This window comes from Leuresthes tenuis, unplaced genomic scaffold (genome assembly GCF_036924035.1).
Source record: "Leuresthes tenuis unplaced genomic scaffold, fLeuTen1.0.hap1 SCAF_6, whole genome shotgun sequence".
Classification (NCBI taxonomy): domain Eukaryota; kingdom Metazoa; phylum Chordata; class Actinopteri; order Atheriniformes; family Atherinopsidae; genus Leuresthes; species Leuresthes tenuis.
In genome coordinates this window covers 11,258,146-11,281,758 of record NW_027325360.1, presented here as the reverse complement: position 1 = coordinate 11,281,758, position 23,613 = coordinate 11,258,146, and the positions used below count along the sequence as shown (strand labels likewise).

General features: G+C 40.7%; 1 protein-coding gene across 1 annotated transcript in view; it reads left to right on the top strand.

The window, feature by feature from the left end:
• The first annotated feature begins 3,354 nt into the window (after positions 1 to 3,354).
• Positions 3,355 to 23,613, top strand: part of LOC140309016 (rho guanine nucleotide exchange factor 28-like) — a 33,082-nt gene continuing 12,823 nt past the window's right edge. The window contains exons 1-14 of the mRNA XM_072386855.1: positions 3,355 to 3,363; positions 3,540 to 3,726; positions 5,633 to 5,816; positions 7,148 to 7,349; positions 7,698 to 7,773; positions 9,992 to 10,035; positions 10,503 to 10,596; positions 18,797 to 18,918; positions 19,111 to 19,493; positions 20,767 to 20,941; positions 21,260 to 21,371; positions 21,611 to 21,691; positions 22,512 to 22,554; positions 23,473 to 23,562. Of these exons, the coding sequence (XP_072242956.1) occupies positions 3,355 to 3,363; positions 3,540 to 3,726; positions 5,633 to 5,816; positions 7,148 to 7,349; positions 7,698 to 7,773; positions 9,992 to 10,035; positions 10,503 to 10,596; positions 18,797 to 18,918; positions 19,111 to 19,493; positions 20,767 to 20,941; positions 21,260 to 21,371; positions 21,611 to 21,691; positions 22,512 to 22,554; positions 23,473 to 23,562 (1,802 nt within the window). The remainder of the gene's footprint in view (positions 3,364 to 3,539; positions 3,727 to 5,632; positions 5,817 to 7,147; positions 7,350 to 7,697; positions 7,774 to 9,991; positions 10,036 to 10,502; positions 10,597 to 18,796; positions 18,919 to 19,110; positions 19,494 to 20,766; positions 20,942 to 21,259; positions 21,372 to 21,610; positions 21,692 to 22,511; positions 22,555 to 23,472; positions 23,563 to 23,613) is intronic.

The following is a 23,613-nucleotide window of genomic DNA, read 5'->3' as shown; positions in this document are numbered from 1 at the left end:
TGCAATATTTTTGCTGTACCTTCTTCCTTCAGCCTGTCTCCTTCCTCTATTCCTGTCCCCAGTCACTTGTTTGATATGCTTCCAAGAATAACCCACACGTTGTGTCTTGTGGCCTCAATACTGTCATCTATTGAGGCCACTGTAGGTGGACAAATTGATATGATGAAGGGTGGCAGCTTTATTAATGGGCTTGTGTGGCTTTTGTTTTGTTTTTTCTTGTTGGTGGACTGAAAGTAAAAGTTTTAGTTTTTGCCTTAAGGTTCTGTCATATTTCTGCACTATGCAGTCATTTATGTAAAAAAAACTAAAAGCTCTAAAGAAACAATGTGCACTTAAGGATTAGTGTGCGTTTTTTAAAAGTGAGCTTGCATAAGATGAATATTCTGTTATGCGTACCACCCTCATTAGATGGCTTCATAGATGCAGCGAGTTGGCAGTGGCTCTCTCTGGCTGCGTTCTACTTGGTTCTGACTTGGTTTGCTGATTTGGCCACACATTAAGATTGGCTGTATTTCAGAAAGTGAAAGGATGTCAGTTATGCTTGGCTGTGCATCTCAGTGTATGGATACCATGTGTTTGTGGCAGGCTACAATGTAAAGCTGTGTTATGGCCCAGCTTGTTGGGTCACATCAAGACCAAGACAGAGTTAAAAAAAAAGAAAAAAAGAAAGACAAAAGGAGGATTTTAATTATAAAGCAACCAAACAAAATTGAAAAATCTTGCCAAATCTCTTCAAATAAAAGAGCATGGTGGGTTGCAGCAGTAAGAGAAGTAATCCCCTGGAAGCTTCTCCAGGCAAATATTATATACACACCTTCACAGGCGCTGCCAATGAAGCGAGTTTGGCCAAAGTTCAATGCTCCTCTGACAGAGTCCCACACTGCTGCTGCTGCAAGGTCAGAGGGGATGCAAAGGGGCACCACTGACTGAGTAGGAAAAACACTTTTTTAACTTTGAATTCTCTTTATTGCTTCTTTTACAAGAAAATAGAACAAATTACACGTGAGCTTACTGCTCTTGTAACAAGTTAGTTGTTTCCAGTCTACATAGAAAACTTTTGTATCCAGCATTGAAAGCTCATACCATCTGTTTTTTTTAATATAATATTATTATGAATGTAATTTAACCTTTATTTTACCCGTGTATCAAATTTGACCTGTATATCTTTCTCTACAGAGACCTTGCTGAATTAGCAGCCTTAAAACCCACTGCAAACTCACAGCATGTTATACAAATACACAGAACGTAGCAATCGAACACACCATATGCAAGAATCCACAAACACAGACACCCTCAAAAGCATTTATTAAAACCCACTGACCTCTCAGCTATCAAGTCATGTCAGTCAATGTATAAACAAGGATTAGAGGTAACCAATACTTAAGCCTGTTTTTTTAGGGCATGTCATATAAATGCTGGCTGGCAGGTTGAGTCAATCTGGTATCCAAACTGGTAGTAAAAGAGTGAAGGTTTGACTTTTCTTTCTCAGGTGTGTGCAAGCACATCTCTGAGTAGAAGTTGCTCAGCATGATAGTGTATCAGTATTTTACAACTTTTATCACATATCTTTATGCTTTGTTGGCTTATCAACACATAATGTAATTATGTGGTAAATATGTGCTGTTTTTGTGTGTACCATGTAGTATCCTGACTAACAAAAAGAACACGTGTTTATTTTATCTTCTGCAAGTTCTGTAATCTTAAGAGATGTGTTTGAGATGTCTGTGCCAAACTGAGATATGAAAATCCCATTTTTCAGATAGAAGAGTCTTCGTTTTAGACCACTTTGCAGATTAATTAAAGTCTGCTGTCATATTTTTTTTTTTTTTTTTTTCATTTTATTGCTTGTTCAGTGGTATTACAACTCAGGTACTTTACCAATCTGTTGCCTCAGAGGAGAAGCTGAAAGCATTCTAGCTTGTTGGGATCAGGGCAGGTCTTTGCAGAAGACACACTGAGGCATTCCTGTTTTTATTGAGGGGGGGTATGTTTTATTGTACCCTTAAGGAATGCTGTCAGGGGATTTGCTGTACTTTAGAGAAATGGTGAATTTCTGCATCAGAATAAAGTTTAACTCTAACCTGAGCCAATATACTTAGGAACATATCAGTGCTTTTCTCTGGAGCATCTTGCCCGTTTATTTTCCTCTCAACCTCTCTCACCTCTCTTCATCTCAGGGCGAGGCAAAGGTATTTGCATTACTGGAGGGTTTAGACTCAGTGCCAGAGGATGCTGAGGTCTATGTTGTTTTGGAAGGATCCACGCTGGTCCATATAACCAGGGCTCAGAGTGATGTCATGCTCTGCTTTATCGTACCTGGTATGTAGACGTGCATGTATGATCTTGATTGAGTATATGTTTTCATGTCCTTAGGAGTATTTGACTTTGCTAGTCTCAGATTCCACTCTTGTCCGTGGTATGTTGTTACACTGTATAAGAAACCACACCATTGGAGTTTTTCACACACAAACATATGCATGCATCAATGATTTGAGGTCTAGAATGGCACCCAATCTCATCAGCCTCCTCTCAGAAGGGAAGCGTCTCCTTGAACATTACGTCAACATCACTTAGCCTCTCTAAGGGTTTGACACAGACAACTGTCAGTTCTTTGGAGCCTGTATTTTTGATTGACTAATACAATAAAGTGTTCATCCTAATCAAAAAAGTGAGAAGACATTTCCGTCTGTATGAAAAGGTAAATCTGGGATTTTTTTGAAGCACACGATAAGATCCTGGACTGAATATTGGTCCTTAAAGAGCCCATAGCATGCTAATTTACAGGTTCACTATTTTATTTTGGGAGTTCACCGGAAGAGATTTTAGATGCGTTATTTCAAAGATCTAATTGTTTTTTCTCAACATGCATTGCTGCAGCGCCTCTTGTTATACTCTGCAGGAAGTGCTCTGCTTTAGCTCTTGTCTCTTTCAGGACCCCCGCTCCCAAAAAGTTCAATACTTGCTCTCCTTATATGTGGTACAACAGCAGCTTAGGCCATATGAACCTCAGCTCTTTTTCATCAGACAGAAATATATACAAAGTCTGGATTTTGTTTTGTCTTTTTAGGACATAACCTGGCTGAGATGGTCTCTGTCCAGGCCTATCTGTGCTCTAAAACCATGCCTCTCATATGGGTGGGCGGGGCTTCATTAGAGTATGTAACTGATGATGCTCAGGTAAGCAACACAAACACAGAATATTTCAAGCTGTACATTACACCTAGGATAGTATATCTTTACCATAGAAATAACAGGTTGCTACACAGATTATTTTTGTGTGTGTGCTAAACAAAACATTCGTCTTTACAATGTGTAATATTTAGTTTTCTCAGGAAAATGTACTTTTCTAAAGGGATGAAACGGGTAAATTATAAATTCAAACTGATTCACTGATGGAAATTCTCAACACATGTATTTTGCAGATAGAAAAGAAAAAAGAGTCCTTAGTTCAAATGAAACACAAACGCAGTAGTTTGACCTTCTCTATGACTTTCCATTTAGTACTGATTCGATCCTATCTATAACTTATTTATTTTCAGGACCTGGCAGAACACCTGGTAATCCATGGACATTGTCTGAGCTCCACTGATCACAAGGAGCTGAGCAGTCTCTTTAGTCTGGGCCAGGAGAGCTCTCGCTGGGCTATGGATCGTAGAGTGGCTCTGGCCATGGCCAATCTGGATATCCCCCCGAATTGGAATGTACTAGGGAATCACAGTGGAGACGGTGAGAACAGGATGCTTAGTTTGCTGAGTGGGCATTCCTGCTCAGATTGTTTTTTATTACATTACAACAAGTGCACAGATATTTAAATGTTTTAAAGAGTACAAATTATTTTCTGAGACAGGAACAGGTACATTAGTAGATGAGAAGGAATATTTAAAAGTGGGAAAAACTGAATTGAACTGACGCACAAGGGAAGAGGGATTTAGTGCTCGTCCACTCAGGGACAACAAACAAAAAAGCAGTTTATGAGCAGTTGCATTTGGCAGGCTCTGTCATAGCCTCACATACAGGAAACCTGAAGCCTGTACTATGCAGGCAGGGTGAACTCTTCAACCCTGCTTTCCTCCACACCAACTTCTGCCATCACTCCCATTTTCTGCACTCAAATGGCTGAAATCGGAAGTGAACATGGTCATATGTGTTCTTCTGTCAAATTCATCAAAGCCAATTAAGCCGCATGTAATGTGATTAATAGAGCCTTTCCATCTGGAAGTAACCCCGGGCAGAGCTTAATAACTCCGACAGTAAGTGTGCCTGTGTGTTTGTGTGTGTGCATGCGTGTGGTCTCTGGTTGTGCCGACCACCGTGTTTACTAGATGCCACCATCTGTTTATGTGATCCGAGTGTTTATGTAAGGCCACTTACATAAATAACAAACTAGATTTTGCAGTAATATTGTTATGGCAGTCTGTTTCATCGCAGCGTCTCCCTCTCAATGTCTGCAGTTAATTGGATAACCATGCTTATGACATCACTCCACTGCTGATGCTTCATACACCTCAGTTATCAATCTCCAACTCTTCCTTAACAGTCAACATTGAGAATGTTTAAAGGAAAAAAGTATTGAATCTCACTGCTGTCAGAAAATTAAGGATACAGTTTAAAAATAAAATTCTGACCAGTGGCTGCAAATGTGCTATTTTGCTCAAGAAATCCTAAATGTTTTAAAGTGTTTAATCCTTGTCAACCCTACTGTATGTGTGCAAAACTTGCTTATTACTTCTTGCCGTTATTTGGTTTCATAACACACGCAGAAAGGATTAGTTTAAAGCAATGGGCACACAGTCTGATTTATGTTTAGGTTTATGTTTATGCATTTGGCAGACACTTTTATCCAAAGCGACTTACGCTCATACTGATTTACACTGGCAAAATTCCATATCAATCCCAAATGATTGTGTTGTGTAAAATTGTGTTCTTTTCTTAATAAACTTTACCAAACAATACAAAGTAAGTGTAGTTAAATAACCCTCTGCAGCAAACCTTAGTCATGAAAGCTGCGCGTGTTCTCCCGGATACTCTGCCTTCCTCCCAGCATCCAAAAGCATGCGTGTTAGGCTAATTGGTGGTTCTAAATTCATCATTGGAGTGAGTGTGAGCGTGCATGGTTGTTTGTCTCATTTGTTTCTGTTTGTGTGGGCCTGTGATAGACTGCCGACCTGTTCAGGGTGTACCTTGCTTCTCAACCACCCCACTCTCTTCCCATTGATGGATGGAAGATTTTATCTGATCATAGACTTTTTGAATTTGTCACTATTCAGTCTATTAAAGAATAGTGCTTAAAAGTCTAAAAGAAATGTTCGGAAATAAAATGTGTTTTCTGATTAGTGTGAAATAAGCTAAGAAAAAAATATATTCATGTCCAATGTTAATAGTTGCTTTGCTAGTATCTAATTTCATGGCCTTAATGTGGGTCAGTGGATCAGACTGAGGATAATAAATAAGATTGTTTAATTATAATGATTAGATGTTCTTGTCAAGATAAGGTTTGAAACACCGTGCTTTACTTCCTTTTTTTCTTCTGGCTTAATTCCCTCTTCTTGCAGCAGCCGTCATAGATCTTCCTGCCTTTTGATATCAGAAGATGGATCTTTTTTATTGTGTTGTATTTTTTCCTCATCTCCAGAGCACAGTCCCAGAGAGTCTCTCCTCCATCTGGCTGTGCGATGGGGTCTGTATCGTCTTGCAGAGCTGTTGCTGTGCCAGCCGGGGGGTTTGATGGCTGTCAATCTGCCGAACGAAGAGGGAGTAACACCGCTGCAGCTGGCAAAGACAGCAGGCAACACTGAGCTCCTGGAGCTGCTCTCACAGTAAGACTTTAAGCTCCCTTAAGGCACTTTAAAGGGAGAGACTGACAAATGAATGACTGTTTTGCTGAAACATTATACATTCCATGTAGAACTTTCTCACACAGAGTACTGAGAGAAAAGCTTTCTTCAAAATGTTGAAAACTCAAGTTTTAATTCAACCCTAAACCCAGATCGTTTTTCATTCTTTAAATTTCTCAAATACTGTAAAGACAGGCATATAAAAAGAAAGGTCTGCCAGTGCATATGTTGAATTCTTGTTCTTGAAACTTGTTATCATTGATAAAAAACACTGCTTGCAAATGTAGGCTGTGTGCATTTTCCCACCATTTGTTGGAAAAACCATCAATAGATTTGATATTTTCTATAAAAAGACCAAGTGCATTAAATTTAAGTGTATAAGTGCTTGGAAAAATTACAAGCTTGTATTGCTGTCTTATGAAATAAATTATAGTTTGCCTGTTTCAAATCCTACCACATTTCAGTGGGATTTAAATCTAAGTTTGGACTAGCTATTCCATAACCTTGTATTTCCTCTTTCTGAGTCTTTCCTTGGGGGATTTGCTGATGGGTTGAGCATCCTTAACCTTCTGAAACGTCCACTTTCTGTTCAACTTTATACCCATTTCGTACTTGAATCAATGACGACAATATGCAAAGTCCCTAGGAGAGCGAAGCAACCCTCAGACCAAAACATTCCCACCACCATGCATCACAGCTGGTATGAAATTCTTCTCCTCAAAGGCTGTCTTGGATCTGCAGGAAACCTGTCCAATATTGCTGTAAAAAAACAACAACTGTGAAATCATTAAGTCTATCCAGAGCATATTATTTAGAAAATCCTGGGGCTTCATGTATAAAATGCTGCACAGCTTTCATGCTGGAACAGGACATACTCACAAAACTTTAAAAGTACATACACATAGAAGTATCCACATGTTTTAAACTGTGCACATGCCGTATCCTTCTTGCCTTTCCTTTATAAATCTCAATGAATGAGTCAATTACCCCAAATTGCTATGCATAGTAAATTGAACACACCCCCTTATGTCAAATATTGTCCAGTAAAAAAGTGCTGATCAAAGAGATGGAAGCCAGGAAAGGTGTATTATTTGGTGGTTTGCCCTCGCCTTTACTGGATCAATATGGCTACCACAGGCGGAAATGTTTGTGAAAAACAAGCATATGCAACTTTTTTTGTACTTCTCTGGATGTAAATGTAATATTTTCAGACCAATAACTGCAAGAGTTACTGAGTGTTTGTTAGAAGATTTAGCATCTTTACTCAATGCTTCTTTTTTTGTGTTTAAACTAACCATCCTTTCACGCTGCAGCCCACCCAACCCTCTCGCCACGCCTCCAGCAGGTTTGTCCCAGGTGTGGGCAGATCGCTCTCGATTGCTGCGGTTTTGTCATGACACGGGGAACCTGACTCTGACCGTCCGACAAAACCTGGGATGGAGCTCAGAGGAGAGCCGGCATGCTGACATCCTGCTTCTCAGAAACAGACTCAGAGATGAGGACTTCATTAACGAGGTAAGAAAGAGTTATCAGTGATGTGGGAATAAGTTTTCAAAGGTCACTGAGCAAATGGACCAAAAAAAAGTATATAAACATATATACATATATATGTATGTTTGTACCTATTTTTGGTACATACGTGTACTAAAATTTTTATAAAATGTAAATATAATTTCCCTTTAAGATGAATAACATATTTTTTAATTTCATATACATCCCTGTTTAGATAAAGCCAGTAAGAAATGTGTTCTTAAGTAAGCACATTAAAGAAAACACCTACCAATGTCAAACCCAGTGCACATCTGGTTTATTAAAGTTCGTTTATGGAATCATTTTGTGAAGACGCTGCTTTTCTTTTTGCAGATTAAAGCACTCAGGAGAGAACGGGTGAAGACAATCTTAGGAAAAGAAGAACTTGTGGATGATCCTGCAGACAGCGGTATCACATATTTTCCTATAATTCTGTTTTATGGGAAGCCTTGTTGAACTTAAACAACAAGTTCTCTTTTTTATGCTGCAATGATGTGCCTTTTTTTTTTTTTTGGTAGGTCTAGGTGGTTTCATGTTGCTGTTAATAGAAACAGACTGCCCTCCACTGAGTTTTAGAGGTACTGCAAGCCATTTAAAAAAATGGCAACAAGCGAGCTGTATGAAGAAATTGTCAGTTTGTTGATTGATTAATGACGTTAGTTTTGACCAAAAATTTAAAGTTTTCTTTGACCTAACAAATAGATTTTAGGATTTCATGCTTTTTATCACTGTTTGAAAAAGTGATGGCCTCTTGAAGAAATATTTAAAACATACAAGTAAAAGATAAAAAAACTGTGTAAATAATCCCATATTATCCCATGTAAAAAGTACCCATATTTGATATTTTGCTGAGTCTATCGTGCTCATCATGTTGGATTTGCCTTTAAACATTTTATTATCACTAAACAACATACACTTGAAGTTGAAGAGAAATTTGTTTTGGGATCAACAGATAAACTACCTCATCTCCATGTTGTGCCTGTTCCGTTGTGATTGTTATTTCTCTGTATAAGTGAAAATTTCTACCTCCCGGTGGTGCTCGGAGAAAAGTTTATAATGTCATGTGATTTGGCTTCAGGACACCATGATGTCTGCCAATAAACAGACAGGGAGCCACACAGTTGGCATTCTTACACATATAATATTAAGCCCAGTACAGTTTAAACTCTTGCAAACCTCTTGTTCATTTTTCTAGGCTCATTTGAACAAACTGACATTATCTGTAACAGGGACTGTGGGTCCTGATATCAGGCTGACAGCACAGTGAACTTGAGGGATTGTGTTTAGATTTGTCTGAGACCCAGAAAATAAAAGCTTTTGAACGTTATATTTAAATATTTCAAATAACGCGATTGCAACAAACATGTTACAGATTGACAGTGTTATTCATTTAATTTTTATCACGTCCCTTTTAGTGAAAATTGGATCTTGCAGATTGAAGAATATGATAGCATAGGACAAGGATTTTCTCACAATTTTCGTGTGAATTTCTGTTCATTTTTAAGCAAAACCTGGTTAAAGTAACCAGAAAGCCTGCGTTTTGCCCAGTGTCATCCAGTAAAGTATTCTTATGTACAGTGGAATTTAAACTGAATTTAGTGAAACAGAAGAGGTATAGCTCATTGTACTATTAGTAAATATACTGTATAATGATTTACATGAACCAATAAGGTCAGTAGATTACAAAACAATGGACAATGAGTTTTTACCAGTTTGCCCCTAGTCAGATCCCTCAAAAGTTGTATCCTGTTTTGAACTTTCACCTTCAACTTATACTGTCTGGCCCTCCTGCATCTATGTCTGATTCTTCTGCATCATTTCTGAATAAAATCCTTTCTTTCTCATCCATCCTTCTGCTGCACAAAGTAACAAGTCCTGCTGTCCACTACAAATACTTTCAGTTTAAATAGTTTTTCGAAAGGTTAAAATTTCTATACATTGTTGAAATTCTGCTATATTAAAGACTCTTATTTTGAGGAAACAAACCGATTGTTGTCAAAAAAGAGTATCTGCACAGAATTGACTAATGACCTCAATTTTCCTTTTAAAAATGTGGAAAATGCAATGTCTGCTACTGTGACAAGTCCATCCCCGAAACTGTGACATCAATAAAATGCAAAGATGTCCTCTTCATTGTTCTGTTGGACTTAAAGAGATTTCATAAATGGTTCTCAACTTAGAGGTCTCAGCCCAAAAATGAATTGTCAGGTCTAAGGAGGCTATAAATTTGCATGTTCATGTGTTTTAGACCATGCGTTTTCTCATGTACCTCTCATGGCTTGTGTTGTCTCTCGTTTTTTGTTCCCAACCATGCCAACCTTTTCCAGTTTACATTTCATTCCTTTCCATTTTCATGACCCCAAGCCATAAATCAAACCAACCAAACAGTCTTTCGCTGCTATGTTTTTGGTTGGCAGTCATAGTCTGTCCTTTGATCTGGGATGCACTGGGATGGTTGTAAAATAAAAAGAAAGGAGATCAAGGCAACACAGTAAAAATCCCTTGAGGTTATGAAAAGAAAACAAAAGTAAGACTTTACATGCTATCATTAAAAACCGACTAACATCTGTGCTCACTGGAGTCTTTTTTGAAGCGTAATGGCTGCTGTATGGCTCTGTCTCTTTCAGCACTGTATCCTGACGTAAATGGAGAAAACTCTGCTGAGAAGAATGTGAGTATTTGATGTAGAATAACAGCGGATGAAAATGTGAACAGATTATAATTTGTACGCTCTTTAAACTCTCCTACAAGGGGCAGTTTATAGCCCACTTTATGAACATCTGCACCAACTCTTGCCCAAGTATGGTTATGGCCAGAACAAGGCACTGACCAGGCCTCAATACACCACATTGTTTCACCCTTATTGTTAAGGTGTTGGAGTTGGCACCTTGCACACAGCAGTGAATACTTTACTTTGTGGTCAAATGGGTGTTTAATGTTTTGACAGGTGTGGCACATGACTCTGGTCATCCAATAGGAGCTGTTTTGTGTGATACAGATGGTTAACTAATTGATGTGTCTCGCACACCTAGGCACTCGCCAAACACTTCTGTTTTTGTGCTCAGTTCTACATGTCTTCTCGGGTATGCATGAAGCAAAAAGTCTCACCGTGGAAACATGTACGCTGTTTCTCAAAAGGTTCCCAATTTCTTGACTGAGGACTACGAGGAGCAGCTGGTGTTTTGCTTGAACGAGGAGGACGAAGAGGACAACCCACCGCAGTCTGATTCTGGTAAAGATTTTGAGATTCCCTTTCACACAGGCCCGCTTTTAGACATGGTTGTAATTTTAGAGCTTGTGGTACCTCAGTGATAGATCACGCTTTGTGCAGACTAAAACTGATCATTGTTGTTTTAGCTGGTGTTTTATTCATTGGAGGTTATCCAAGTAGCTTCTAATCATTAAATAAGGAAACATTTCCTTTCCCGAGTAAAAAATTGGAACACACCAGTTATCCTCAAGTATGGCCGAATACCATCCCAACTGACTGTGGGATAACATTTCAGGCCCCTGACTCGCCTCCCCGCCTTGTCTAGAGTTTTTGGGTTATTGTTACACTGTTTACGGTTAATGTGCCACCGAAGAGAAATCTTTAACACAACATGACAAACTGGCAGAATAATTCTGAGTCATCTTGGTTCTGTCAGCAATGATAGAGGAATAGGGATGAGCTAGGGTTACTTCTAACTATAAGTGTTTTCATCCTGTTCAGCTTCTTTGGTATTGTGAAGGATCTGAGAGTGGGAACATCCTGTGGGTTAATAATTGGCTTTCACTGCAGCAGAGAAGACTGATGCCTCGGTTTAAGAATGCTGTGGTTACAAGTTGAGGCTTCAGGCTTTATAATACTTGGCACTGGACATCTCTAATCTTAACATCCTGTGGTTGGTGTAGTTTTCCGTGCTAAATGGTGTAGCCATTTATGCTCCATATGCATGTGTATTTGAGAGTGGGTGTCTGTTTGTCGGCTGAATTTGCATATTTTCTGTGTAGTCTTTGATTATTGCCTACCCGTGACCTCTTTCAACCCATTTCAAATGCTTTTAGCGGCTCATATGAAATAATATTGGTCACTTAAATAGAATTCCGTGGAATGTTTGAATGAAAAGACAGCAGACACTGGAAATGACACAGGTTTTATACATGGTTAACAATTCACATTTGACCCTTTGAGAGTTTGAATTCTTCATTAGACATTCCAGAGCTGTCAGACATCACCAGTGATTGGCAGAGTTATACATTTTTTAGCAAAGTAGTGAAGCTTATATTGTGAGTCCATCTATTTGTTAACACATGCAATATGGCTGTTTAACTTGAGCTCATGCGTCATCAGATAGACAGATAGAACTTGTGTAGCCTTGAGTCTCAGCAAGAGATGTGGAATTTTGAACCTACTTGTTATGTTCCTCCTGTCTTCTTGATGTAATCCTTCTACCCTCCAATTCAAATTACTGTAACTTTATTTACAAGACTACAATAATTTTGTATGCTGTTGACCAAGAAGGGTTTTTAATACTTCTCAAAAATATTTCTCATTCTCAAGATCAAAGAGACAGCCTCTTTACTCATTTTTGTATTCCTCTCCCCCCCCTTTACTTTCCCCCATCTCTGCCCTTCTAATGCCCCTGATATTTAAATACCCCATCCAAAACACCCAAGTACCTACACATACACACAGACCTACACACGCATGTCCCCCATCCCATCCTCCCAGGCCAGCATTTTAATGTGAGTTTAGTGAACAAATTGCAAAGGATACTTCATCCTGAAGAGCTCTGCTCTCCACAGCCGAAGAAAGGAAGGAGGTCGTTGTGTGTGAATGTGTTGTCAGTGTGTATGTGTTCAATTGTGTGTTGTAGAGGAAGAATGCAGAAGGGAAGAGTGCTCTAAAGGGGGTAAGGAGTAAAGAAATGGGGTGTTTGTGGCTGAATGGGGGTTGCCAGGGCTTTGCTGAATGCAGTTTTCCAGCAGCTTGTTGTGATCCCCAGGGAGAGGAGTGGAGTGTTAAAACGGCCTGAGCATGTGCGTGTGTGTGTGTGTGTGTGTAACGGGGAAAACGAGTCAGAGCAAGAGAAAGGGATTTATGATATGGATAGTTTGGCAAGGTGACAAGAGACAATAAGTGCAATGCCAGGAGCACCAACAAGAGACCCCGACCCCGACTGAGGGATCTAATTGGAGAATGGAAAAAAAGGATTAAACCCCACACAGACCCCACAAAGGCAGCATTAATGTTCACAATTACAGTGCCAACTACCCCCCCCCCCCAGCACACATACTGAAACTTTTTTCTATAGTCACAGTGTAGCTCTTTCACTTTCCTCAGCATATATTCTCTCCACAAAACCCTTCTTATCCTCTTTTTCAGTCATGTTATTTTTATCACATTCCTAAATTTATGTGCCATTATAAACCCATGTTTGCCCCCCCCCTCCACAGTGCCATTGTCTGATTTGTCTCTTAAACTCTCTTTAGCACCCAATTTGCCACATTTTTCTTGCATCCTTTGCTGCAGCAAATGGCACATTGTGCTCCTGCAGGTTGGCAAGAAGAGGAAAGAAACAGCATGAAGGAAGAAAACAGCAGCAGCTCTCACTGCTGTCTCCATGGTGAGACTGCTGACCTGGCAGTCTGCCCCCCCACTCCTATACCCCTCCCCTCCCACCGATACCCCTCTCTTCCCCCTTAGCTTGGCTTTGACATGCTAAAATATAGAGAATGAGAGAATTGACTGATTGAGAAGAACTCCCTTCAGATGTGGCGTGAAGCATGTTTCAGCCCAGTTGCTTGTACTTTCAAGTGTTGGAGAGTGCAGCTCCGTATCCCGGCATATCTCAGAGACAATCATGAACTCGCTGGGTTAATGATTTCTCCAATGTCTGACACTCACCTCTGCTAAGCTGTCTGCCTTAATGTTTGTCTTCACTGCGGGCTCTGAAGTCACTCCTATATTTGAGTTAGATTTTTCTCTGCTTCTCTCCTTCCTTCAGTCACTCTTTCCGGCCGTCAATACCCTCCTCCCCCTGCTCCTGTCAGCATGTGTTGATATCTCTCCCGCTCACTCAGTGCTGAGTGTGGTAGATGAGTGACTGAGGGAGACGGAGAAAGACTTAAAAGCCCAGAAGCTGGATTTGAAAAGAGCTGTCAGAAAGTCAGGTTAAAGTGGGAGACCAAGAGGAGAAAAGTGAAGGAAAAAAAGACTTGCAGAGACAAGAAGACAGGGTTCAGTCCCAGATCTGCCCGACAGTCGAAGAGGGGGAAGGCGAGGATTTTAGGGGGAGGGGTGGCTGGGGGAGTCAGAGGGGAACATGCTGGCTCTCTCCTGAAGTGTCAGAGTCTACAGAGCGACTCTGGAAAAAGGAGAGGGAGTGCTACAGCTAGTCTGGAGTCTGTTCTGCCATGTGGGAATGGATGTAATTTGAGGCACTGCTCATTTTTTTTTTACACATTTTGAGCTGTTTGGATAAAGGTTTTCTTCAGCATCAAAAGTCATGGATTCTGACTCAGACTCTCCTTTCAACTACTCCTGGCCTTCATTTCCCAGGATGAGGATGCGCAGGAAAACAGGAAAAAAAGGTAACAGAGCGGTAATTAATGTGAAATGTCTTCTTTCACGTTGACAGTTGTGTGAGTTGCCGTAATTGTTGGCATACTCGCTTTTTACCTCACGCTCAAAACTGACCTTGAATTGTTTCTGGCATGTTTATGTCTGCTGCAGAGTTTAATGTACGTGGATTACCCTGGAGAGAAGCTGTTTGAGACACTCCATGTTTGAGATGGCAAATGCCCTCTCGGTAGATAGGTTTCACCGTTCCATGTGGAACAATGAAGTTAAAATTAGACTGTTCCCGTTACACAGTCTTACTCACAGGCCTCCGCTGCAGCACCGGGTCAGTCAGAGTTAGATAGCTGCATCTTTGGCAGTGATGTAACCTGATATGTGACAATGTATTGGGGAATGTCAGATGTCCACTCGAGGCTGATTGAGTGTTTCAGGGCTTTCAACATCTTCCGGCAACGCTGTTATGTGCATGAATGAGGCTCCCTTAGCAGTTGCTGCTGTTGGGGTGCAGTGCTGAAGGGAAGTTTAATGTCTCTTCATCAGCCTATAAGATCCTACAGTTGTCTGGAAGAGTCACTAAAAGTTTGATTAGAGCTGAGCTTTAGTGATTTATTATAATCATCTGAACCAAATTGAAGTGAGTACCAGTGCTTTAACCTGGCATGTATGTTTACTGTCTCATTGACGGTCATGGGAGAGCTGAAGTGGCTGCTGAAAATAGTACAAAATTAAACTCTGGAGGTTAAAAAGCTTATTGCTTGTGGGCAAGTGACTGTGTGTTTGTTGGAAGGAGAGAAAGACACAGAAGAAGATCTTGTTACTGCCACGACTGTGTCATGGCTTTACTCCAGTGATCTTTTCCTCATATTTCACGTAGACCTCTGCAAGATTAACCATGTTATTTCTTCATAATAGTGACTGACATCGGCAAATATTGCACACCCTGCCTGTTTGGGCTCCTCTACCTCAAAGCAGAAACAGTGGCCCTGCGTAAACTTCTCTAACTGACTGAATATTCTTCAGCTGGATGCAGACCCTTTCAGTAGTTGGCTGTGCGACAGTGCCCGTGCAAAGTGAATTGTGATTTCAGGTGTGCACAGCTGCAAGTTTATTTCTACACTTCAAGAACGGATCAGTCTGGCTCTACTTCTTCCTGGATGTCTTTGGCTGGTTGATGCACCAAAATGTAAACACAATGGGTATGTGATGCTTGGACGGGAATGTTTGACCGCAGGTGTCATAACTCAGAGTGCTTTTGTGGATTTTGGTGGACAGTTGCTTTTATGATTTAAGCAGTCTGAACCCTGGAGCTGAGTAATTACCTCTCTCCCTTTAGAAGGTTATAATGCATCTGTTGTGATTGTTTTTGACCTGGTTTGTTATTTTTATCCGATCCTAATATCGTTCAGCCCTCTTCAAAGTGGCAGTTGTTTAGTGCCGTGGTTAAATAGCAACTTACATCACAAGAAACGACTCAGCTTGAACAAATACTTCTTTTATACGCATAATAAACCAACCCAGGTGTTTATACAATTAATAATTGTGTTTATCTTGAGTCCTTGGTTTTCACCCTGCAGCGTATGAATGGAGCGAGCCTTGAGAAAGAGCCCTTGTGACTGCCATGCCCTACCCTCTCTCCATCCTGTCTTCCTCGATCTCTTTCTCCCAGGGGTGTGCATGGGTTGAAGGGTCACCTTCTGCATGTTTAACTGCCATGGTCTGGAAACCTGGCCCTGACTGCTGTCTTTGTCTGAATTTGCAGAGCTCCTGCTCTCTCTTTTTCACTCTACTGTCACTCCAGCCACTGCTACTGTATAGGGTTTGGTCTCACTCAGGGATATGCTCTGAATGTCCCACCACTCCGAATGTATACCTTCTGTCAGAAAAAATCCCATATAAATAGCTCCACACACCACTCAGTGTCCCTGAAAGCTCTTTTTTGAGAGGTAATCTGTAGACACCTCGCTGTCTCAGCAGTAAAGACAGCTTCTTGAGTCTAACTCGTTAGGAATATGAACTCCCTGCTTCTGTTATTCCCCCAGTTAACTAATGTTAAACACAGATCATACTGTCTGACAGTAATGTTCACTGAAGCAGTGTTTATGGGTCAGAGGTGTGTGAATAATTGAGTCCATGGCGGCCAGCTGTGGCTTTGGACCTGGACCAGAACCTGAACTATTAGGCCCGTCTGTCAAGTCTGTGACGTTGGTTTATATGAAACAGTCTCTACTTTCAAACAGCAGGCTGACCCACATCCAGGCTCTAACCCACTCTGTGGATTTGACGTTGAAATGAAAAACTAATCTTATGATACAAAGTGGAAGGTCTAAAGTGTCTTTGTCCATGTATGAGGACTCCGGTTTATACAGACTATATTGCTTTCATGTGGGACCAGAAGGGTCTGGACACTTCTTACAAGCACTTTGAATTGCCTTGTGTACGACTTGTGCTCTACAAATAAACTTGGCTTGCCTTGCCTTGCCTTGCCTACAACAGAAGAGGAAGTTGTAACCTTTTCTTTTCTGTTTGAGAGATACTTCCAAACTTGGGAGCACGAGGAACTATGTGGAATCATCTCAGTATGTACTCTGTTGGTTCAACTTCATTTATATTTTATGTGGATGTGACGGGAATCATCTGGTGTCCTCATCAGTGTCTGCTTGACTCTGATGCCTCTCAGATTTATGGGACTTGCTGCCCACAGGAAGCACAGCCAATTGTTGGTCTGATTTACTCTCGGTTAAAAATGCTGGACATATCTGCTTCTACTCTGTTGTGCTTGCAGCCCCTAAACGATAGATGAACTAAGAGTTTGTTTTGAAAGAAAACTTTTGTTTTTGTTGTCTGTGCAGGAGTTAAGGTGGAAGCAGCAGTGACAAAGACATGTTTTCGCTCCGCTGACATCATTTGAAGCAGGAGTTGTTTTTAACGAATGTGAAATGCGACGGAGGCCCTTACGTGCAAAATGCAACAAGGCATGGAAACCAAGAGAAAAAAAAAGGTCAAACAAAACTGCACTTAAAAAGAATGACCCCAACTCTTTGTTTTGTTTCCGGGTGCAGCAGTTCTGTTATCTGCTAGTTCTCTGGCAGCAGAGCTTGTAGACTTTATCCTCACCACTGATTCCTGATCACAGTAGGGTGGCTTGACTTTCAAATTTTGCAGTTGACACTTGGTCCATCTTTGTTTTGGAGATATTAACACTCGTTAGGAAGCTTTTGCTACACTTACGCAATGAGCCGTCTTCAAATAAAGCAACACACTTTAACTGAACCTGTCTCAGCACTGCACCGTAAGCTCTGGGATTCAACTGAAAAGATGATTAGATGTGAGCCATTACTTTCCTTTGCTTAAGAATGTTCTACAAATTGGCATTTTTGAAAATATTGTTATATTGTATTGGACTGTCTTGGAATTAGTTGGACTTGATTGGACTAAATTGGCCTGAAATTTATTAAAATGAGCTGGACTGAATAGGATTGTACTTAATTGAACTTGTTTACTTTCTTTAAGCCTAATTCGTTGGGATGGTTGCATCATCATTTTCTAAACACACAAACCATTATCAAGAAACAACATTGATAAACGTTACTGGAACATCAATACTTCCCAGTAAAAGCCATAATCTCAGATGCTTAAAAGATGAATAGTTAACTATGGGAGTTGATAGCAGTTTCTCAGAATTTAAAGCATAAAATGTACAGGACTGCTTCAGATATACATTATGAGCTCCCAACATTGAGTAATCAAGCAGCTCAAAATTCAATGATTTCCGGCAGACACTTGTTCAAGAGGGCCAATTAAAAGTAGAACAGATACAAACTACGAAGGTCCTAAAACCAGTATCAAAATGCTGGTCCCTGTTTGATTAGTTAGTGTTCACCAAGCCTTTCTCAAATAACTATACAAGTTGCAGATACGGTGAGCAGACTTCACAGTCAGTGGGGTAACGAGATTTAACAAACTTTGACTGGTTTTTTGTCCTGTCAGACCCAGTGGACACCGCTGGAGGTTCACAGACGTTTGAAAGCAGTCCGGGCAAATACCCCATGCCTTTTAGTTAAAAAAAAGAGAACTTTCTTAAGTCTGAAAACAGCAAATGACCACGTCGTCTCACCTATCACCTGCAGCTTTCCATAAGTTACTTTACATTCAACAGCAGCTCTTGAAATTTTATTGAGAAATGGTAATGTTCTATTTTTAGCTTTATGTTTACAGGACTTATGGTATCTTCAGATAAACTTCAACAATGCTTTACTGTAAATGTCTCCTCAAAGACTTATTGTGGTGGATGCTGGGGCTGGGAACATTCAAATTCAAATTCAAATTCATTCAAATTCTTTGTTTACGTGCAAAGGCTATTTTCTAAACTTCAGGTTAGAAAATAGCGTTATGGAGAAGGTGTGCTTTGTAAAGAGCAAAATCCCCAGGGGAGATGTGTGTGTGTGTGTGTGTTTTGAGAGAGCAGGGGTGTTTTCCCGTGTTGATCAGCAAAACCAGGCTACTGCTCACACTGACTCTACTGTGTTGAAAGGGGTTCCTCTCAATGCTGCTGTGTGCTCACCAAGAGTTATTTCCACTCGCCCGCTGCATTGAAAAGCAGGGTGGGGAAGAAACATGCCCACAGCTGTCCACTCACAAGTCCATGCACACCCATTCGCATGAGTGTGCAAAGAGCTATTCGTACACACACACACATACACACACACACACACATACAGTGTGAGAGTCTTGGTACTGAACAATGAAATGCAACTGCCCAGGATGTCTATGTCACTTCCTGTGTTTGTGACAAGTTATTTGGTGTTGCTGTGGAAACCAAATGTAAAATTTAAATACCCACTCACTGTGGCTCACTGCCTCTGTGTAGAGAAAAGCCAGTCCATCAGGGAGAGCCAGGCCTCGTCCCCGACTCTGGCTGCAGCTGCCAGACTTTCAGCGATGATACACGGCAAAGACCAAGTGTTCGCCAACGCCATGCTGGTCGACCAGGTGAGTCAAGCTAAAAAAACACAGTTTTCTAGACATTGTAAGTAAAAAAGAAAACAGCGTATAGCAGTTATGTGATTTATATCACGTGAATAGGAGACTTGGCTGACATGATATAAAATGTTCCACAAGGGGAGCTCCTAATTAGTTAGTAGAAAAGATGATTTTCATAGCGTTCTCACTTCTCTCGTCCAGGTAGATGACGCGGACATTAAGTACCGCTCTCCCGGGAAGGAGGAGGTCAGCTCTGTGTCCCACGTCGACATCCCCTGCTGGGATTCCTTCTCAGCGACTCCCCTCGATTCAGGGAACTGCTCCCAGAAATGTTACCCATCGTCACCACATCGTGGGTTGAGGGGAAGCCATGGCCCTGGCATGGACAATAACAGGGAGCCACCCTCCTGCATCTCTCCCCCCACTCCCTTTGCTTCCTCCACGTCTTTTCCTTCCTCTCCCCTGGCTTCCGCCCTCCGTTTGTTCGAGGGAGCTCAGAGGCGTCAGGCGCAGACATGCCCCTCAGTCTCTCCGGCCTTGAATCATAGAGGATGGAGCTTGACAGATGCAAGCCGAGGTCTGAGGTAGGACGCTGGTTCTTGAATTGAAAATCAAAGTGAAAGCTGTTAAAGAAATTCAATGTGTGTGACCCAAAGTTTCTCAGTTGAATTAAGAAAAACAGTCTGTATTAAAACAAACTGGTGTTACTTATTGAGAGAATACCAGTCATTAGTATAGAATGTAACTGAAAACATGAGTAAAATGATCAATCAAAAATAATTTAAAGACAACATATAAGATGCTGAATTTGATTAACTCTATTGTGCTTTTTTGTTTGAAGAAGTTTGTGCAGGGTTAGGATACATCCCCTAATCTCTTCACAATACTCCATGGAAAACCATTTTGGCAGCTTTGAAAGCAAAATCCTTTCCTATTCTTGGATTTCAGCTGCTCAACAGTTTTCAAATGTTTTCAGTGAGCGACAGCTCTGGACTGCAAGCCAGCCAGTTTAGTAGTTTGACTGTCTAGTACAGAGTCTTGCTGTTGCAATCCAAGCAGAATATGGTTTGGGATTATTTGGCTGAATTGAGCCCTCCTGAAAAAGACTTTTTTGCTGTTGTCAAATTGATCTGTTCTTAATTCCGACATGTTTTAGACATGTTTCCTTGTGTTCTGTTCTGTTAATGGAATGTTTAGATCATTTGAATATTTCCACATTTTCCAAATGTTTATAAAACAGGTTTGTAAAATTGGCCAAGCAGAATATTAAACCATTGCACTGCTTCAGAAATATGCTTTCAGGTATAGTTTACCTAAAATATAAGCAGAACGGTAGAAAAAGGAGTTAAACAGGTGAAAGTGTGAAATAAGACTGGAAGCTTGAAACATGTGCTTAGTTTGTGTGTTTGGGTCAGAAAAATCGAGAAAAATCTGTCAAAAGCCTGAATGATGTTTATTTTAGTCCATGAAGACTGTCTGTGGGGACGTTTAGATCATGGGAACCTTCTTTCTTGAGCTCCGCTAAATCATGTACTGCACTATTAACCAGGATGTTATCCTCCAGCCTGCTTGAGTTTAGATTTTTCTCCATTCTTAACTTCTGACCAGCTGGTGGCATCATGAACCTTTGACGTCAGATCGAAACGCATGTGACTGTAATTCAAATGTTGGTCGAATTGGTTTATAATAGGTGACTGAATAAAGTGTGTGTGTGATGCATCAGGGATTTCTCAAGTCTACCATTTTTTTTTTATTATCGAAATATGTCTTATAAAGAAGCAAAAGTAGAGTATTTTGGCTTTCTGCGGGGTCATAACCTGGGCATGTATATGTTTTTCCATCTGTGTGTGTAAGCAGTCCCAGTCTAGAGTGTGACAGCGGAGAGGAGGACATACTGGGACACTCCTACCCTTGCTCATCTATAAGACAGAGGTCCATTTTGCGATCCAGCTCAGGAGAGGAGAGGGACTCTTTTGACGCGTCACCTGACTTTAACCGCTCACACTCCGACAGCACGCACAAAACCAACAAGGTGCACCCCCCAACCCCACAATACTGAATGACCAACATGAAAAAATTGCTATGACTTTATGGTTCTCAAGATAGTGATTTTGATATTCTCCCTATTTATATATAAAACATTTCTACTTCAGAAACTCTTCTGGAATGACAATAGACACAACCTCCCCTACGGACAGTCATTAGTAGATAAGCGCACACTGTCAACAGCTCAATAATGTGAACAAAAGGTCAAAGATGGGTGACTCTGCTGTTTGCCAGTATTCCTGTACACGCACTGAACTTGTGATGTCCTCTTTCTGATACGTTTCTGGTGAATTTTCTCACCCAGAATTCCGAGGATGCCGAGGTGCGACTGCGCTCCTATTCCTACTCCTCTCCTAAAGCAAAGCCTTCACGGCCGCTGCTAAACCGAGATTCAGCAATCACCGACCTGGAAGAAGGTGAGTGAACTTTAACCCCCTCTGCCCTACGAACTCTCTGATCTCAGGAGCCAGCTGAATGGACAAATGGGCCACATGTTTAACAGGGGCAAGACCAGGCAAGCATCATAAATCAACCCTTTCTCTACAAAGTACACGTGTGTTTAGCGTCAGCTCTTCTCTGATACAGCACCACTCACAAGGGTGACAGTGACTACATGCAAATGCGCAGCGTTAAGGTCATATTTTATTTTGTGTAGATGGCGCTTTCAGCAGCAGTGGTCGTTCTCTACTTCAGGCTTTATCACTTTCTAAATCCCTCTCTCGTCTCAACCAAGTTAGTAAGTACAAGAGCAAACTTCAGCTGGCTGGAATAATCATTTAAGGATGTATTTTATTCCCCTTTGTGGTAAACCTTGGGACAGATAACCAAGAGCCGCACAATTAAGAGCCACATTTAGTATCTTCAAACTTTTTATGATCCACTGTCTTAGCATAGTTCTACAAGATTGTAAAACATGCAGTGAAAAACAAAATCATTTTCCAGCACATTTTGTTGTGAAATAAATTTGGCAGAAACAGATTTTCTAATGTTTTGCTTAAATTGTGCAGCTCTTTATCTGTGGTCAAATGTAATTCTTGGGGTTGAGTGTCAGACCGTTTCTGTAAATAACATCATTTCAGTTGTCCAGTGATCAAACGCAGACTTTCCCACAGTTTGATTTCTTTCTTTCACTTAATAATGAAATAATAGTTTCCCAAAATTGAAGTTATAATATACCATATGAGGGCTGACAAATGGAGGACTGAGGCTTTGGAAAAACGCTCGACTCCCGTAGATCATCTGAAGGAAGAGTTGTTTCTGGTCTGAGGGTTCTGTTATGCCTCCATTTGGTCACATTTTGTTTTCCTCTTGGTTTTTATTTTTCCATCTTCTTGTCATCTGGTTTTTCAAAGCAGGACATGCTGCTGTGTTTGTTCTTTCTCTGTTGGGGTTTGCTGGATCCAGACTTTTTCTGTGATCCCTGTGTTTGCCTCTAAATCAATTGTAACAGGGGGTGTTGGTTTCTAATCCTGTCGACTGATCTACGTAGACTCTAAAGCCACATCTTCAAATTTATTGACTTGTATTTCTGGCTAACTCATTATTTTTCATTACAGAACAGAAAGCATTCAACTTGACTGAGACTTCCAGAGAAAAAAGGTAAAACCATTGTGTCACTTCATGAGCTCACACAAAATCCCCCCCGACTGTGTCAGGTCTTGTTCAGATCTTCCTCCTTTTTAGGTATCGGTGTTGACCAGTGGTTAGAGATTGGCTCAGATGTAGCATGCTTGTGTATACGTGTGTGGGGGGATAAGTGTATGCGTGTGTGTGTCTCTCTTTAGTTTTGAACCTGTGGTTGTGGTCTTAGTGTGCAGGATATGACATACTTCCTTTTGAGAGTCTGGGGCCAGAGTATTCTCTGATTGCAACCTCAAAATAACCCTGAGTAAACACCAAAACTCATTGCTTTCTTGGATGTCAGACTTCAGAGACATGTTGCTAATTTTTAGACCACTTCAGTGATATTGTTGTATTTTATCCTGGGTACAGAGTTTAACAGTTGTTCCTAATTAACATTTGCTATACTGTCCTACCATGTAACGCATTTTGATTTCCCTTAATCTTACCTCCATCCATATTCTTTTTACAGTTGATTTCATCTTACTGCCTCATAAATTCATCATTTGCAGATGTACGTTTTTTTTCTAATAACCATGCATTGCTAACAGAGGAAGCGTTGTCGGTGACATTAGGCAATCTACATTATTTTTGATTACACTGATAGAATATTCCCAACGCTCACCCGATTAGGCTCATCAACCATTTTGGTTCACAATCAATATCAATCCAATATTAACAAGATGTGGATCTGGCTTTTCCTGCATTTCCTGAAGTATTATGGCTCAGCTGAAACAGATAACAATTCATCCTCTAGTCATATTGCTTTTCCATATACACATGTCCCCATAAGTAGTGTTAGACTGTAATTGTAGATGCTACAACATTATTTTAAAGTCTGAAAACCCGATGAGCAGAGACACGGCGACCTGTCTGAGGTGTTTTATATCCACGCAGGGTTTTGGGTTTCCGTAAGCGGGCCCAATCTGCAGAGGAGGAGAGCAGCGCATCACTCCAACATCTCACCCTCACAGAGTTCCTCAAAGAGTATGTCTCCATCAAAATGGCCTCAGAGACATGCATGTGTGGCTTAACTCA